We start from the raw sequence: 18,301 nt of genomic DNA on the forward strand, positions 1-18,301 counted from the left end.
ATCAACTTCAGACCAATGGATTCAATCCATGATGACTTCTTCCCAGGATAGATCGGACGTGGCAACATGAATCATAAGAGCCACCTGGAAAAGAACGTACCTTTAAATAAGTTTCTCTACCCTACTTCTCCGAAAAACATATTCTTTTCCTGAACAATTCCAACTCTCCAATCCACAGGAACTATTAACTTCTTAATGTGGATGGGTATTTCCTGTTCATAGTAACATTGGTTCTTCATCCTCAAAGCTCACTTTCCTTCCAATGAAGGTTCCTTTCTTCAACAAACAACCGAGGCCGGAGAGCGATTCTCCACCCTCCACGGACATATCGGGGGAATCGATTGACCCTGAGAAACGACGAAGTAGCTCGTTTGACGAGTCGCGCGTGCCATGGGTAACATGGCGCTCACTAGTCCTCGGAGCCTTTGTCTCCATCGGCGGTGTCATTTTCGGCTATGACACGGGTCAGATCTCTGGATTTCTGGAGATGAAGAACTACAAGCAGCGGTTCGGACAACAGAAGAGTGATGGAACCTTGTATTTCAGCAACGTGAGATCAGGTTTGATTGTGTCCATGGTAAGTCAAGAGCATTGCAATCCGACCAGGGCCTTCCTTCGAGGTCAGCCAGATCTAATAAATTTTAATGATTTTTTTCCCCCCTTCCCGGGTCGATAGCTGTCTATTGGAACACTTTTTGGAGCTCTCATGGCCGGCCCCCTAGCCGATCGAATTGGTCGTAAATGGTCAATTTTTTCATGGTGCATTATCTTGCACGTCGGACTCATCATCCAGATCTCTTCACCATATGGGAAATGGTATCAGATGATGATGGGACGTTTCGTCACTGGGTTCGGTGTAGGATCATTATCCTTGCTAGTCCCCATGTATCAGGGTGAGATCGCACCCAGACACATTCGCGGTGCTATGGTCTGGTAAGTTTCGAATCTTCACGTAGCAATATTGCTTCATTTTGCTCTGGAGTTGTTGAGACTAACCCCACAATTCCCAGTTCGTACCAATTGTTCGTCACGTTAGGTATTTTCGTGGCATATTGCATTGATTTCGGTACCGAAAGCATGGATAGCACGGCCTCTTGGCGAATTCCATTGGGTATTACATTCTTCTGGGGTCTGCTGTTAGGACTTGGTATCCTCTTGTTTCCCGAGAGCCCACGATATGATTATCGACATGGGCGTGTGGCCGTTGCGAAAACAACCATGGCCAAGTTGTATGGAGTGCCTGAGAACCACCGGGTCATTGTGCACGAAATCCTCGAAATCCAGGGTCAACTGGAGACGGAGAAGGGGACTAGGGGTGGGATGTATGGTTGGGTTGAGATGATGCAAGCCCCACGGATGCCGTATCGGATCGCTCTCGGTATGGTTCTTCAGGCCTTGCAGCAGCTGACGGGTGCCAACTACTTCTTCTACTATGTAAGTGTGGTTCTCTTTGAGTCAGAAGCTAAACTCCAGAACGTTTGAAGGCTGATGTATTTATCCCAGGGAACGACCATCTTTAACGGAGCCGGGATTAGTAACACCTATGTTACCCAGATGATCTTGGGAGGTGTGAACTTCGGTACCACGTTTGGAGGTTTGTATGTCATCGAGCACTTTGGCCGCCGCAAGTCACTCATCACTGGTGGCATCTGGATGTTCATCTGTTTCATGGTGTTTGCATCAGTGGGACATTTCTCCCTTGACGTGAAGAACCCAGCCAACACCCCCGGTGCAGGCAAGGCGATGGTTGTATTTGCCTGTCTATTTATCACCGGGTTTGCCATGACCTGGGGTCCGATGGTATGGGCCATCGTCGCGGAGTTGTACCCGTCGCGGTATCGAGCCAAGGCGATGGCGTTGGCCACGGCATCAAACTGGATGTGGAACTTTTTGATTGGATTCTTCACACCATTCATCACGGGCGACATTGACTTCGCTTATGGATATGTCTTTGCTGGATGTCTCTTTTTCGCAGTGTTGGTTGTTTACTTCTTCGTCCTTGAGGGCAAAGACAAAACATTGGAGGAGATGGACATGATGTATGTGATGCGAGTGCCACCATGGCAGAGCAGCAAGTGGACTCCTCCAGCGCCAGAACATCAGCTCACGACCAATCAACTTATGGATCGACGGGTGGCGGAACGGTTTGATCTTGAAGAAGACTCGGAGGCCAACAAAAAGCAAGCTGAGACGCCAGGCCATATGCATGCAGAGGATCCTACTGTTGCAGACACAATAGCAGGCCCTTCTGCAGCTTAGACTTATACAGGAGAGTTGTATAGAAAGATGCAAAGGGGAAGGAACAAGAAAGCACGTGAGACGGGTGTATCAAAGATTGATGTTCATGCCCAAACGTGTGTGAAGGTAAAAATTACTGATTCCAAAAGGGACTGAAGTCTACAAATAGATAGAATTATATGATGAGAATAGATAATGGCTTAAAATTTGCATTCGATCCTTGTATCATCAATTTGGGCCACATCATAATGCCAGCATCCTCAGAACCAGCTCGAGGTCACAGTGGGGGAAAAAAACAAAGTCAAGAAAAGGAAAAGAAGAAAGATAGGAAACGCGCCCATGCCCAAGACATATCAACGAAGAAGAAAAATACTATGATCAAAGTGTACCAATGGGGGGAAACATATTTTGCCTTCCGTTACCCAGGACGCAAGAGAAACATGGACGAGTTTTTGATATAAACTCCATGCAACAAGTGAAGCTAAAAACACATGTGTTAAAGGGTACAACCAGACAAATTCACCATAAGAAGATGCGATGGGGAAGAAAGAGGAGAGAGAAAAAAAAAGAAGGGGAAATGTAGAAGGGATGAAACTAAAGAAATCGAAAATTGAGAGTGTAAGAGAGCCATGGGCTTGTCTAGTCCATAAAGTCACCACGCAGGATCTTCTCCTGGAAGAAATCAGGCTTCTTTTGCTTGGGCTGCTTAGGGATTTCCCGAATAGGCTGCTCCATGGAGGCAATGGAGGCAGCACGCTGATGGTGCGACTGACGGGCCGACTGCGGGGAGACGGGGCCACCGAGGGAAGGGGCACGCTCGGCACGGGAGCGGAGGGCCTCGGACCAATTAAAGCCTTCGCCTACTCGGCGAGACACGTTAGATCTCTCATCCTGGGAAGAAGTGGCGGTACTTGCAGGGGAGCGGGCAGTTGGCCGCGCTGCCGGTAATGAACCAGGGGGTATTCTACCATTGCTTATACTGCCAGACCGAGCATCCCGTAGAGCCTGGGCTCCAAAGGAAACCCGCCGGGCGAATGGGGAGCTTGGGGAGCCTCCCTCTGGATCCTCTGCGACAACATCTTCGTTGGGGACACTCGAGCCCCATGAGCTGGATAGGCTACCCCGACGGAAGGACCTATTTCCGAAAGCGGACGTTTGGGTTGGTGAGCCGGAAAGGCCCAGCGTAGTGATCGACAGGCGTCGCTGGTTCGTCTGGGCGTTGGCAGCGTCCTTGGCAGATTGATTGTTCTGCTTCGAAAAGAGGTCGGTGAAGGGGAGACCGGATGCGATGGATCCTCGCCTGGGGCGGGAGTCAGATTCGGGGACGTTGATAGGAGAGGTAGAACGGTCGTTGGACATGATGAGGGGAGAGATAGAAGTAGAAGAAAGAGTAAAAGAAGTGAAGTAAGAGTCAAAAGCGTTCAGAATGAGAAGGGAAACTGGACGGACTTGCCGCCCTTCTCATTAGAGTAAGCTGGATGAAGAAAGTCGACCAGAAGGGAAATTCAACTCAAGTAGTGTTGATGGGTGTGAATGTGATGGAATGGTGGAATGGGGAAATGAGTGATGGGGTTGAAGAGAGAATGTGGAAAGAGGAAGATATTCCAATAATAAAAAAAGAGGGGATATTGTGTGTGTGTGTGTGTGTGTGTGTGTGTGTGTGTGTGTGTGTGTGTGTGTGTGTGTGTGTGTGTGTGTTAGGGAGAGTGTGTGGCACCACATGTAAATCGTCAGATCCCTTAAAAAGAGAAGACAAAGAGGGGGGGATAATCAGCTAATCAAGCTAAGCTTAGACTCATCACACTGTAATTATCTGGGGTAGCGCCACCTATGGTCGTATTCCGAGTGGAGTGGATTATGCTGATGATGTCGAACATTTGCAGTCTGATCGCTGATTGGTTGCCCATTTGACCGTGGGCCGCTTTTGGTCAAGCTTAGTTTGTCTTTCTGGTCTCTGATTGGCTGATGAATAAGCATTCCCCACTTCTTCTCGCCATATACGGTAATACCCTAGATCATATCCAAATTATGCTACATCATAAGTGGGATCACTTAAGAAGTTAATTATGGACAAAACTATCTAAAACTATATATATACACTAGTATATGTGCTCTATTTACATCATCACTGAAACCGTCTAGCCCATCTATACCATGTAATGATCGCTCCTTCAAAACCTACAAACGCCCCTAAGATCAAGGTAAGAGAACAGCAACAGAGATAAGATGAAAAGAAGTAAAAAGAGACAAATAGGAGAGCAATGCCATAGTAATCCTTATCTTGGGGCGTCCAAAAAGAATGAAGGCATTCATGGAATGTCCAAACCCTCAACAGAGATAAGGAAAGTCGAAGAGAAGGCAAGTAGAGAAGCGAATAAAGAAAGAAGAAAGAAGAAAAGAGAAAAGAGAAAAAAAAGACGTACATTATATATTACTCGTTTCCCATAGATTTTCCCCCAGTACATAATCCCTCCTTTTCACAAATATCCTTGCATATAGGTTGCACATGTGACGAGTAGAGTGTTATACTGGAAAGGTGTGAAAGGATATGAGGGGGAAAAGGGGGAGCAATTACTAGGGGGACATTCCCAGTGTACACTATCGTACAAAATCGAAATGTCACCACCCAAAATCCCCTGCCCCTCTTGCCCCTCCCCTTCTTTTAAGACTTTCCTCCCCTTCCATCACATGATCACATAATCGAAAAGCGTCATTGGACAGCTAGAATTCCACCGGAATAGAAACACGTCTGTGACGTTCAGGTTGGGTGGAAGAGTTGAATCAATTTTCGGCCGACGGTCGGTTCGATTTCGGTCCCGTCGCGTGCAATCTTCACTTCTCGGTTGGCATTCCACGGATTGCGTAGTCCGCGAGTCCGATGAAAGGGTACCCGTCCAGTCGAGAGCCATTGGATACGGAAGGGTTTGCCAAAGGTCTGTCCATCTGCTTCGGGCTCCTCCATTGGGAGCTCACTCTTCTCACTTCGCACTTCATCATATTCATCCTCCAGTGATTCCACTTCCCAGAAAATCGTGCCCCGGGCCGAGTCATCAATGATCCGACCTTTCGGAGCCGTGGCAGTAGCCAAAGTGGGCGTCACCTCCAATTCCTCCACATTGCTAGGGAGAGGTTCCGGACGAGCTGGCATCTCCAAAGCCAAGTCCTCGTCGTCGTTGATCGGTGAGAGCATGCGGGCATATCCAAAGTACTCACCAGACTTGTTGGCTGAGAAAATCAAGTATACATGCTCTGTGGTCTGAACAAATGAAAGAAAAGAAATAAAACCGAGATTAGTACATGATGGAACAAGAGGTCCGCCAAGATTAAGATAAGAACAGTCATAGTGACTCACCTTGAAGGCTTGATTCAGATTGGTTTCATTATGGCTTTGGGTTGCCCAGATCCCACTCTGTTTGCTCAATTCAAGATCCTCCACTGTCAAACTCTTAACAACAAAATAACGATCCGATGAACGGGTCCCATCGTCCAGAGGTGGGACGGTCCTGAACTCGCTGGCTCCCAAGACTTCCTCATCTGTAGGATCGGGATTCTCCTCGGACCGCCGAGGGGGCGGGCCCGTAGATCCCGACCCGGGAACCGTAAAGCCTTTCCGGAGTCGACAGACCAGACGAACCCCTTGAAACCGGGAGTCATGAAATCTTCCCAGGGCGGCAGCACAAGCCAATGCTGACTTATAATTCACAAAAGCACAGTTGCTCTTGGAGATCAGAAAAACACTTTCAATGTCGCTGGTCGCATCCTGGGAGAAGTGATCCTTGAGGTCCATGACATTGGCCCCGGGCGGAAGATTCCCCACCCAAAGCGCATTACCGGATTGTTTAGGCTTGCGTGGTGGGCCCCGTGGTGTGCTGGGGGTTGACATGGATTGGTCAAGGGATACCGGGTCTGTGAAGCACGCAATGCATCAGTGATCCAAGGTCCGCTGCCCAAAGATCAGCGGGCGAACATACCGGCGAGTAATGGCACATGTGCTAGTTTCGAGGGATTTGACCCGTCCACGATGGTCTTTGAAACATCATAATTCAATTCAGAAAGTCGTCTGTCTTCTTTTGGGGCGTGAACAGACAGTGGTCCTCGAGGACCCTGACGAGTGTGTGATCGTGATTGTACTGGACCGGTTAGGGAGGGTGTTCCATGTCCATATGGTGCTGGATAATGGTGAGCATAATAACCATTCCCATAGATGGGGGCCTGTCCGGTGCCCAGGTTCTGCATGGATGGGTTTGCGGCGTATGGCGAGTAGTGACCGCCCCCATGCGGAGCTGTTCCAGGGTGTTGAGGCAGGCCGTAGGGTGGGTACGCCGGGTTGAAATGCATGCCATATGGTACTCCTCCTGAGTTCTGTGCGTGGTAAGGGTTCATGGACTGCATTGGATAGATCATGCCCTGGGCGGGTGCGGGCGGATATTGATTCGCGAGATGGGGTTCAAACGGGGACGGTTGCGACTGGTGGGTTGGTAGTGAATAGGCCATATGATTCATCATCATGGCCGATGAGTTTTCATATATTCCAGGTCCCATATAACCCGTACTGGGATATGGGCTTGTCTGTGCTGGTCTCGTGGGTTGACCGGCATTATCGATATCTAGATGATTCGATTTGGTCAGCCTTTGTTTGCCCTCTCCAAAGAAATGGTTGTCATAACAATGTATAGAAAAAAAAAGAATAGATAAAGGACTGTATGGAGAAAGAAAACTTACCAGATGATGATAGTGATTTCGAGGCATTCGGCTCTGGGGCCAGGGTGGTCCCTTCTGCCCCCCCAGATGAGCTGACCTTGTCTGTAGGAACATCGCCCATGGGGTCCGGTAGTAGACTGGGGTTAAATGGGATGAGAAAAGGAGAAAAATGAAAATGAAAAGCTCCTAATGAACGGGATGTATTTAGCTGTGAAACATTATCTATTCCAATTTCTTTTTTTTTTTTTTTTTTCACTCAAACCAACCTTTCAAGTGTTCTCCCAAGACTGCCTTAAAAAAATGTGAGACCGCTTGGGTCTATGTTTCCCCCCCACGGAGACGGGTATGGCTCTTTATTAGTATATGCAATATGCGATATACCAAACAGCAACCAACGCTGTCAATGTCCCTGCTTGATGCGCTTGTCAGGATCAAAAGTCGATCACTATAACCAGAAAAGGGGAGTTGGTGAGAAAAGCCAGTAGCAAAACAAATCTCAAGGTGGTTGATCATCAAAAAAAGGAAAGGAAGCAAAAAAGAAACAACTCTTCAAAAGAAAAGAAGAAAGAAGAAAGAAAAGGATTGGGGTATAATGAATTGGGAAGGAGGGGGAAGACACAATTGCATGGCTGAGTGCATTGCCCGCGCCTAAGCAGGGCTAGACAACGCCGACTTCCCGAGAGAAAAAGTCATTAGGGCAATGTCACCGTACGTGGCTCATGTTTTGACGCAGGGAAAGTTGGTAAGGGACAAAAGGTATAAACAAGGAAGAACAAGGAAGTACAAGGAATATATGGAATCAGATTGGGGGGAGGCAAATGAGCCAAAAGAGAAAGGATGTGTGGGGGATCATGTTTCAAGTTCCCTTTTCTTTTCGTACTCTTGAGAACCTTCTGGGGAGCAATACCCTTTTCAACCCCTTAAAAAAATATAAGGATCAAGCCAAAAGCCCGAGGTTGAAAAGAAAGTATTGTACGATATCATGTAGGGCTAGACCGACATGGATATCATAGATCATGGGGAAATTACCTCCGCCAATGGAATGGTTCGCTCATATTTGCGTACTCTATAGGGCTGGGAAGAAAGAAGAAACATTCCACACAGAATTGAGGCTTGGGCGGAACGAATTGACACGAAAACGTACCTTTGATGTCCAATTTAGTCCTTGAGGTTTACCCCAAGGCTAAAAAAGAATAGAAGATAATAGAATATAACCGAAAAAAAAAAAAAGAATAAAGAGAATAAAGAAAAGAGCAAAGAGCAAAGGAGAAAGGCCGCTTCAACGAGAGTCCGTGCAAAGATGTGTCTGTACTCCCCACAGTCTTTTTTTTTTGGACTATGGGAAATCGACAGTTTGACGGATTAACCCCGAAGCGAACTTAAGGATGCCCAATGCAGGAAAAGCCGAGACGAGGGGGGATCAAGTGTGGCTTAAATGAAGTAAACTCGCACACTAAAATAAGAACTGAAAGGTGCACGGGGACATGTCAATCCCATATACTTGGGATTTTGACTCTTGTGGAGACAATGGGAGGCAAAGATCTTTTATGGAGAGAATTCAGGACCCAAAAAAAAAAAAAAAAAAAACAGGACCAAAGAGAAAGAAAGAATAAAAAGAGGTTTAACGAAGCAGCTGACGAACAACCCCAACGAGGGCTCTGGATACAAGAAAACAGTGGCGTATGAAGTGGAAAAAGAGGCTTGGACGCCCAAACAACAACACTTGGCTTTGTGGCTTGACGGGACCAGGAGAGGTTGCGAATTAACGGAATTTTGATTTTTTTTTCTTTTTCAGTTTCTTTTCTTCTTTTTTTTTTATTGACCAAAAAAGGTCGATTCTTCAAGAAATCGGGACCGATTGGGAATGATCAGAGCAGGGACGAAGCGGGTCGAGGGGGGGGGTTAATGCACTGGTTCCCGGTGGGCCCTGAGGATTTCTGTGGCGGCCCCCCCTCCGTTGAGCATACCGGCTCGGACCTTTGGACCTTTGAACCTTTGGATTGGCCTGGAGACTTCTTCAGAAATGGAGTAGACTCCCGGCCAGACGACGATCTTTCGCGTCTCAAGCTCCCCTGCAGTGACAAATGCTTGTCATCTCAGTGGAGCTTAAGAACCAAGGATAAGGGACGGTCGATTTTCCCAAAATAAATGCTTGAGAGAATCGGGAATTACCTAGGAAAGATCGGGATGTGTAGATTGGAGGGGGTTTTTTTAACAGGAAAAGAAAAGAGAAGTGAAAAAAAAAGACAAGACTTGAGGCTGTTGGCTCTCGGGGCCCACGGAATCTGAATCACGACAGCCGGGTAATCCTGCCCACATGGCGTACGGCGTACACGAATTTGTCAGTGTGGCTTAATACTAAAGAAAAACCGTGGCAAACCGGACGAGACGGATGTATTTTACCCCCATTGAACCCAGATTGTGGAACTGCATATCATAGGACATTACAGTAAGTTCCGAAGCCTTAATTTGGGGATCATTTGGCGGGTTTTCATGGCCGCATGGTCCCGTAGGAGAGATTCACTCGATTTGCCACTGTCAGGGGGGATTTTGGGTTGATGTGGGTTATGGGAAGGAAAGAGAAAGAATACACAAAAGAAGCAGGAAGTAAACATTTGAAAGGAAAAACAGAAACTAAAACATATAAATTACAAAGGTTATACTGTATATTACAGATAAGAGTACTTAAAAGAACTTCGAGTCAGTCAAAAGAGGGGGAATGGAAAGAAATCATCAATTGATCGGAAATATTACCATGTATAATATAATATTTATACATCCTATATACATATAATCCATACTATACATACGGCGCCGAGACCGTAATGGGAAAGTGTGGGAAAGGTGAGTTGGGTACACTCCCACTACACTCCCACTAGACTCGATCATCATCCCACCAATCCCGGAGAAGAGGATGGATCCCTGTCCCAAACCTCGTCAAAAACAACAAAATTTCGTTGGTGGCGTTGACACGGATGATACCGGTTTGGGGTTAGGAAGAATATTGAATTTGAGCTATCAATTTTTTGATGTCTCTTGACCCTTTTAAAGAACCGGGTCTAGAATGGTCTTATTGTTCTTCGATGCTGTACATTAGTGTACAATGGACACTTTTTGATTCTTTTATTCTTTTATTCTTTATTATTTAGTGTTTATTATTTTCGAAAATGTAGGGTTTGTTGCCTTATGCAAGGGTTGGCCTTCCCGAAAGTGACCCAGGGCACGAGGTCGATCAGACCACTCTGTCGGTAAACGATTAACGGGAATTCCGCTGCAATGGGAATTATACCTTGACCTCGGGAAGATTTTGATGGCAGAGGTGGGAGAAGAGGGTCCCTTTGGAACACGATGGGGTTAAGAATTTCCCCCCACTACAGACGGGAATTTTTGAAAGAGAGAAGTAACCAGAATCTTGGGAATAGAAGTGAGTACTTTGGGAAAATAAAAGACGATTATGTATGCACAGTCTATACATATACTATAAAGCGAAACATATACAGAATATCCTTGTACTCTGTACTTGAATAATTTTGAAAGAATTGACAGACAAGAACGCCCCACATCTGGACGTTGATCGGCATGAGATGCCAGCCAATCATCATCTATCATAATCGGCCACACCGCAATCCAAGGTTCTGCCATTTTCCTCATTTTCCTTATATGTAGGAACATACATACAGTACAAAATTCCTATGACTTATGTGGTGGCAACTTGCATACCATCCCACCTTTCCAACCATTACCAATTTTCACGTCTGAAATAGAACTTTATAAGGTATATTTGGAAATACGCTTTCAACGATAAAAAAAAATACAAAAGTGTCTGTAAGTTATATAGAAAGAAAATACATAATTTACAACTGACACTGTCACTGTAACCTCCACAATCCATACACTAGTGATTCCCAATTTCCTTATTCGATAATGTCAAACACTAACACCCCCACGAGTAACCATGTTCAAATGTTTCAATGGAGCCAATTGAGTTGGAAGATTCCCACGTAATAAGTATACTACCACATAGACAGAGCATGAACTGTTGCTTTAACCTGGTTTTTTTTTTGGACTGTGTATTATAAGGGATCTAAAGATTCAATGTTTGAATAATCTTCCAAGTACAGCCAGAAAGGTAGTATACAGTATGTATGTAGTATATATGTGCCTATCCCAATTTGGTCGGTGGTACTTTTGTCACTTTATACTTGCACTTGACGAAAGAGCGGTATGTACCGCGGAGAATTATAGAAAACTCCACGTACAATGTAACTGGTCGACCATGGCGGATATAGAATCCAGATGTCCGGAGAAGGGGTATTCCTCTCCCGAATTATATTGTATAACAACGTATTTACTCTTCTATGTAGTAGCCAATTTTTTTTTTTTTAATTTTTAATTTTTTTTTCAAAAAAAAAGAAGGTAATAAAACTACGGTGGCTTCAAGTCGAACCATTGACTTCAAGCAGCTGGTACGGACAGAAGTACTCCGTCCTAGTTTTTACTATGGGAATGTACTTACGCAACCTCAGGCGCCACATGGGGTTATTCATGACGTCATGCTATGAACATCGGCTTTTTCTTTCTCCACGTTCCTTACCACAACATCCAATCAACTTTTACCATTTCCTAACTATCAACATTTCCCAATCGCTCCAAATGTGATTTCCCAAATGAGAAGCATCTCTGTGCACATGTGGGTCACCCTTCAACGCCGCTGATGTATTGGGTTATTCAGATCAGTTCCAAAGTATGACATCCTAGTCCTGCATATGACACCGCACTGGGTACCAACACGCCTCCCCAAGAAGTCTTTCAAGCCTACACCTACGGAGTACTCCGTATTGTGTTCCAGTATTCCAATTTTTGCATCCGATGCTTCAATCAATCACATTCACCGCATCCACAGTTTTCCAATTGAATTCCCCACTTAGCTCTTGGGTCTTGGGGTCCGAGGGGAGGGGAAGAACGGAACTTTCCAATTAGAACTCGATGATCTGATGAGATCGGCCTAAAATTTGCTGCAAGGCTGGTACTGACGGAGTCGAAGGGAGGCGATAGTCTCACATCCCTGTGACTCAGATCCGGAATTGCAATTTCCAGATGGTATCCGCAAGAGAGGCGTGTGGACAAAAGCCAACAGGTCCATCGAATCCGAGATCAATGAGTTTAACACGGGCTCAATGGCCGATCTGTCACGCATGGCGCTATGGTAGCGTGGCAGTGAACGCCAGGTGGACTAGCTCATTTCCTAAAAGAGGAATGAGCTGCTTGGCCGGTGGGATCTGCAAGGGCCAAAAAGAGAAAACCTGCTGAGACTCTTCTTGTCAAAAAAGGTCACATCACATTGTATACATTAGATTGGAGTATATGGCCCAGTGACAACCGTTGCTTTCCGGTATGTACATGCATATGTACATGCTGCCTCCCTAGGACCCTTGTTCCCCAAAATATGATCTCAATATGATATGGCATGTCCCCAGATCCTGTTTTGTGGTTGCTGGGTTGCTGTTAATGTCCATATCACTGCATGTTGCATGTCTCGGCCGTTTTTCTAAACGCCACCTGACCCACGGCATTACTGAAAGAAGGCAGGCATAGTCACCTAATGGGGCAGATGGAATGAGTCAAGGGGAGCAGATCGCCACTTCCAGGCAACGAAATATTTGCTGCGGCTGTCTATACGTGTCGCTAGCTTGATGCGTTGGGCACTCGGAAGAGGCGCCGGGCATGTACACCTGTCTCCCTATACCCCAATGGCTACTAATCTGGGTGCTTAGCAAACCAGGTCATCAGGTCAAAAAGGGCTAATTTCACATGTGCAGGTGACTACTTGGGGAGTGTAAGACGCAGGAGGCATTGGAGTAAACATTGAAGTCCAGATTTACACTACAATATGTAATAATATGCATACCTAAGTAGCAATTACACAAAAGGTCCCGTATCCAGGAGATGGCTCTTCGAGGTCACAAGCTCTATAGCATTAGATGAAACAAATACCTATTAGAGTAGTATACTCATCCATATTCACCAAGCGAGGAACTTCGTAAATCAATCAACCAAATCATTATATGTGACCATTGATAATCATTCTTTCTCACAGAAGGGGGGCATCCCAAGGTGGTATGTACAGCCGCAAAAGAAAGCAAATTCGGAACAAGAAAGCCACCAAACCAGTCGACAGATTACACTTGAATGGGACCGAGACGCCAAATGAAAAAAGGTCAAGTTGAGAATGAGGGGAAGTAAGGCATCGCTAGGGTATTAGTACATAACGGAGAACCCCCTCTATACAATTCCTGGTCCCAAAGAGATGGTGACATGGACAGAGAGAGGGTGGTTTCAGATGCAAAATATGCACCCATGCAAGAAATCAATAGCCCTATAAAGGGGAAGAGGAGGTGGGAGTCAAGAGGAGAAAACCCAGAATCGAAACCAAAACCACAATAGGAATTTTCCAAAGACAAGATTCCAACAACTGAATCTGATATGAATAAAAGTAAAAAAGAAGCACATGACTATTCGGTGGGAAAAGGATGGAAAAGTGGCCGTGGAAGATTTCCAAAGGCCAAACAAAAGAGGAAGAGAAGAAGCGAAAAAGAAAATACCAAAGTCATACACAGAAAAGGAATCATCAGAAGGGAGGGGTCATGTGAGTCTCATTACGATGGATATAATTAGGAATTATTGACGCGGTACCCTGGATGCCGAGGACATTATCGGTCAATTCCAAGGGATGCCACCTTCCCTGCGAATCGAGCGCCGGCGCTTCCTCGCTTGGAAAGCTTGTCTTTCTCCTTCGTGTCGGCAGAATTAAGCACCTGGGATGCGGACGAAGCAGCACTGTCTCTGCTTGAGCCCCGAATGGTGGGTAGGGACCCGAGGGTATCACTTGCAGCAGCCTTGGTGGCAGGAGTTGGCGCACTGAATGCAGAATTCCGTGTAGTCCGTTGACTGAGATAGAGCTGCGCAGCGGGAGAAAGGGGGATGGAAGGAGGTTGTGGGGGGATCTCCGCACCGTTCTGAACCAGCAGTTCGGCAACGGGGAAAGGAATGGCCTTGGCGTTAGACCGGGCGGAGAGGCTGGTGGGAGTGGATCCAGGCGAAGCAGGGTCGGCGGCAGCAAGAGCCAAGAATACAGCGTGTGTGTTGCGGGAGCGATCTGGAACGTTTACATTGGCTCGAAGTGCTAACCCGTACAGAACACCTTGGATGTCATTCTGCTTGATCGAGGCGAGAAGGGTTTCATTGGGGGTTGCAAACCGGGACCGGGGAGATGGTAGTTGCTCGACATAAGTTCGATCAACATATTTAGCGGTGATGAACTTGAGACGCTGCTCCCGCGTGGAGCCCGCGGTCGGTTTGAGCGAATGGTCCAGCATACTTTCCCAGATCATGTTGCTAACACGGTTGCCCACCTGCAGAAGAATCTCGACAATGTCATTTGAGAAGGAATGCACATCGAGGGTCAATGATCGGATCTTGGAGATGTGTGTTCCTAAAGATCGGTGAATGCCACTGCACTCGATACACAGCACAATTCCGAGGTTGATTGACACCCATTCAACTTTAGAGGAAGATCCACAATCAGCACACCAATTGTTCCCCTCGTCTGCATCGCGCACAGCCTGTAGTAGTCGTGACGGGTTCTCTTCATAATTGTTGCTGTCATTGCGAACGTAGCTAGGTCGTGCTCCAACTGTTGTACGACGCGTCACACCAGCCCCAGAAGAACTGCTCGAATACGAGTGATGACCAGATACGGACGAACTTTTACCCGTCAACACAGACCCAATGTCACGGCCGGTTGATGCCTCGTTCTTTGATGAGACTTGGGGTGCCGGTGGCATTCCTCTACCTTCCACTGCACTCTGGAGTGCATTATTGATAGAGCGAATCCAATTCCCCATGTCATCCTCCGAAGTAGCCTGGTAGACTCGCTTGAATTGTGGGGTTATAACTTCGAAGCAGAATCGTCGCTCAGCATTTCGAGCTTCGCGAACCGAGGCCATTCGAAGATCAATAGGCTCCATATGGAGGTCAAGCTTTTGCTTCCAGTTACTGTACTCTGAAAGTTTTCCTTGGTCTAACACGATCCAGAACCTAAGGCGGGGTTAAAAAAAGAACCTGTTAGCATAGTTTTACTACTGATGACAGGGCGTGTGTCACTTACTTGTGCCAGGCCTGCTTGTTGATACCCTTTGGGTCAATATGTGACCCTGGACGGGAAAGAGCCCATAGCAATCCTTCTTTTCGTTGCTGGCCAGCAGCACGATCAGATCCGAGCGAATCACGCTCTTCAAGATCCCGAATGCCTTTGAAACGATTCTGGCTCGGTGTGCTAGTATTGGGACCAGCGCCAGTTGTAGGCACAGAGCCACCACCAGCTTGGGAGCTGACAGACCCGGCGTTGGCCTGGGATGAGACTGACGAAGTGTTGCTGATGACGCCACGGAGCTGGGAGCTCGTGCTGTCGGCCCGGCCCAGTTCAGTCTCCGCAGAACCGGCCCCGTTGGCAGTTCCACAGGATATGTTTGAGACACTGGTGCCACCAGTCACGGCATCAGGTTCAAGGTACGGGTTACTGTTCTTTTCCAGGGCTCTGCGCTTCTCCTCGCGCTCGGTTCGCTTAAACTGGAACTCTTTGTCGGCTTGATTCACTTCGTAGATAAGTGCATCCAGCTGCGGGACCATTTCCTCGATTCTCTTGGCCGCTGCCAAGAAATTCTTGGCTTGGAAGTCCGCGTACTTGGTGAGGTGCGAGAGCACTTCTTGATCCTTGCGACCTCCATGTAGATCCTGCATGAAGGAAGAATAATCAAACCGTTTAAGCTCAAAGTTTCTCCGCTTGACCTGGTATTTCGAGTCACTCTCGGCGCGCTTCTTTTCCTTGAGTGAGTCCTGCCGCTGGCCAAGATATCGGCTGACATAGGCATAGTAGTCACGACTCTCCTCATCAAAGTCTTTTTTCTTCGATTCGGCTTGTTTAATATCATTATGATAGACCTTTATAAGTGGTTCGATGACAAGTTTTTGTAACTGAAGCGTGTTCAGTTGCTCGTAGGTCAAAATCTGACGAGCGATTCTTTCAAAATAATGGTCTAAAGCAGGCTGAATAGCATTGCCATTGGCAGTTGATGCATCACCCAGGGACCCCAGAAAGGCTTCCATGGCTTCATTGCAGGATGCCTGAGCCTGTTGAGCTGCCTCGGCCTTCTTGAGCACCTTCTTCGTTTTCGCGCGCATGTTGCCAGTTTTCTGCTCCAGGGCTTTCATTGTCGCTCGAAACAGCGGGCCATCTTCAACAAGACTCATATCATCACCAGGTCGGGAATGTGGCAGATCGACTTTCACAGGGGGTGGGGGTGGGGGCTGTGTCGGGGGAGGGGGGGCAGGCGCCCCATCTGCCGTCTCGGGTGGAGTGATCGAAGGAATACCTTGATGAGAGATATCCGGGTCGCTGAAATGAGACACCGTGGACTGGGTGGAAGGAACACGGCTGCGCGGAGGTACCGGTAACTCGAGGTTGGGCGACATTATCCGGGGACTCGGGAGCAACCGCACCGAGTTGTGCACCCAGAAGGAGAAGTGAGCAAGAGTATTCAAGCGGTTAGTCCTCTGGTCATAATCCAACAGGCTACAGCTGTTTCGCCAACCGCCTCCTTTGTCTTCTGTTCCCTTAGGGGGCTTCCATGTCCAGGACCACTCAAATGATACCGAAGGGGTGCCCTCTGTCGAAAAGTCTCCGATAAGTTGCACGTTAGAGTTGTTTTGTAGATTGGGATTTGCGTGAAACTCCCGTGTGATGAGGTTATCGAGTTCTTTGGAGTTCGACGCATGGGCAAAGGTCAGTCCATTTAGGACGGTGTCGCTCACTTCCGGGAGTGAGGTCGAGACACCATTGACGGTGGATCCGGTGGCGTTGCTTGTTTGTGTTTGACGAAGGATAAAGGTAAAGTTGAAGATCAGTTCCTCATCGTTTGCAAGACGTAATAAGAAAGTGGGCGTGGGAGCCGTGGAAGGGACGTCAGGATCCTGTATTTTGGTGGAGCTGTTAGTTTGTGTCTGCACCTGCACCTGCGTCTGCGTCTGCGGAGCGCATGTTTGGTCGGAATCAATGAGACGATCGGGTTTCAAGTACCTGAATATATTCGACCGGAGCATCATCGCCTACATCCCGCTTGGCTACATATCTGACTGCCGGGAATGCGTTGGGGGATAAGGTCAACAGGCGACGCCTAGAGTTGCTTATGGTGATGGAAGCGATCGAGACTAGAACAAAGGATTTCATCAGCGTCGCGATCCCACAGCACTTCTCTGGACCGGACAGGACTTTGACATACATCGATTCTGGTCCTTGAAGAACAGATTCCCCGCCTCGTCGAGACGGCTGCCGACATTGCCCATGATGGCGCAGTCACCACAAAAATTAGACCACGGCGCGAGAAGGGATCTGGACAAGCACCGGGCCAATCGGCCATCGACAAGGTGCGCTGCAGTCGGATGGCCCTTAGAAAGAACAAAGCAAGCAATGAAAGATATCCGTCATCCAGGTTAAGAAAAGAGAGAGAAAAAGGTGTATTTTTTTGGGAGAAAGAAGAGGGGGGCGGTGGAGTCGAAGCTTGGGATCGGGTTGATCGCGTTCGATGAAGGAGGGGGTGGATATGTATGGCTCGGAGATCGAACAACAGTGGAGTTTCTTGTTGTTTCGGAGTTTTCGTTTCTTCTTACCCCCTTTTTTTGGGGGCCCTTTATCTGGGTTTTATTGTCGGTTTTTGGAAGGGGTATAAGTAAATTGTAGTTCAATAACCAAGGCTATTCTTTTTTTTTTTCTTTTTTTTTTCTTTGATCACTTGAGTGGTCTTTTGCCCCCTTAGAGTAAGAGCACGGGTGAGAAAGAGGGGATGACAAGTCTGTGGTTTCAGCCCCAATATTGGAGATATCAGAGAGAACAGATTATTGAAAGCCAAGTTATTGTAATAAAGAAGAGAGATATATAACATTTGAAACATACATATTTATTATACTCACAGTGGCTACTAGTAGATCCTTGGAAACCACAAGGCAGCTTGGATATACATAGCCCTAGACATTCTTAGGCTGCCAGTCATGTGCAATACATAGATGTATATCTTTAGTATTACTTAGTCCATTCTAGGTAAATCCACACATACTAGTATGTATTGGATACTTATAAGAAAAATAGATCATCCTGGAAAGTCAAAGACAAACCGCATTACGAGCTTTAAACATAATCACGAATTAATGTACATCCCATTACACCTAATAAGCGTATCACCCCATCGTGAACATCATTAAATTACTCGGTTCCAGCCCGAGGCGAGTGAAGAAAATTAACGGAGCAAAA

General features: G+C 47.0%; 4 protein-coding genes across 4 annotated transcripts; 1 reads left to right on the top strand and 3 right to left on the bottom strand.

The window, feature by feature from the left end:
* Positions 1-262: 262 nt before the first annotated feature.
* N7466_009971 (sugar porter family MFS transporter) lies at positions 263-2,259 on the top strand (the record flags this gene model as incomplete). Its single annotated transcript, XM_057169360.1, has 4 exons — positions 263-577; positions 677-933; positions 1,011-1,434; positions 1,504-2,259. The coding sequence occupies 4 exons, from the start codon at positions 263-265 to the stop codon at positions 2,257-2,259; spliced, it is 1,752 nt and encodes a 583-aa protein (XP_057016751.1).
* A 618-nt stretch (positions 2,260-2,877) lies between these two features.
* Positions 2,878-3,597, bottom strand: N7466_009972 (uncharacterized protein; the record flags this gene model as incomplete). Its single annotated transcript, XM_057169361.1, has 1 exon — positions 2,878-3,597. The coding sequence occupies one exon, from the start codon at positions 3,595-3,597 to the stop codon at positions 2,878-2,880; it is 720 nt and encodes a 239-aa protein (XP_057016752.1).
* A 1,399-nt stretch (positions 3,598-4,996) lies between these two features.
* On the bottom strand, positions 4,997-7,060 carry N7466_009973 (putative YT521-B-like splicing factor; the record flags this gene model as incomplete). Its single annotated transcript, XM_057169362.1, has 4 exons — positions 4,997-5,494; positions 5,591-6,144; positions 6,210-6,845; positions 6,961-7,060. 4 exons carry the CDS (start codon positions 7,058-7,060, stop codon positions 4,997-4,999), a joined length of 1,788 nt encoding a protein of 595 aa, XP_057016753.1.
* A 6,589-nt stretch (positions 7,061-13,649) lies between these two features.
* On the bottom strand, positions 13,650-17,340 carry N7466_009974 (putative ARF GTPase activator (Csx2); the record flags this gene model as incomplete). The annotated part of the gene is made up of 4 exons (XM_057169363.1): positions 13,650-15,036; positions 15,107-17,022; positions 17,075-17,205; positions 17,277-17,340. The coding sequence occupies 4 exons, from the start codon at positions 17,338-17,340 to the stop codon at positions 13,650-13,652; spliced, it is 3,498 nt and encodes a 1,165-aa protein (XP_057016754.1).
* Positions 17,341-18,301: the final 961 nt, after the last annotated feature.

The sequence above is a fragment of the Penicillium verhagenii genome (assembly GCF_028828195.1).
Source record: "Penicillium verhagenii strain IBT 33310 chromosome Unknown utg000010l_segment0_segment0, whole genome shotgun sequence".
Taxonomy (NCBI): Eukaryota; Fungi; Ascomycota; class Eurotiomycetes; order Eurotiales; family Aspergillaceae; genus Penicillium; species Penicillium verhagenii.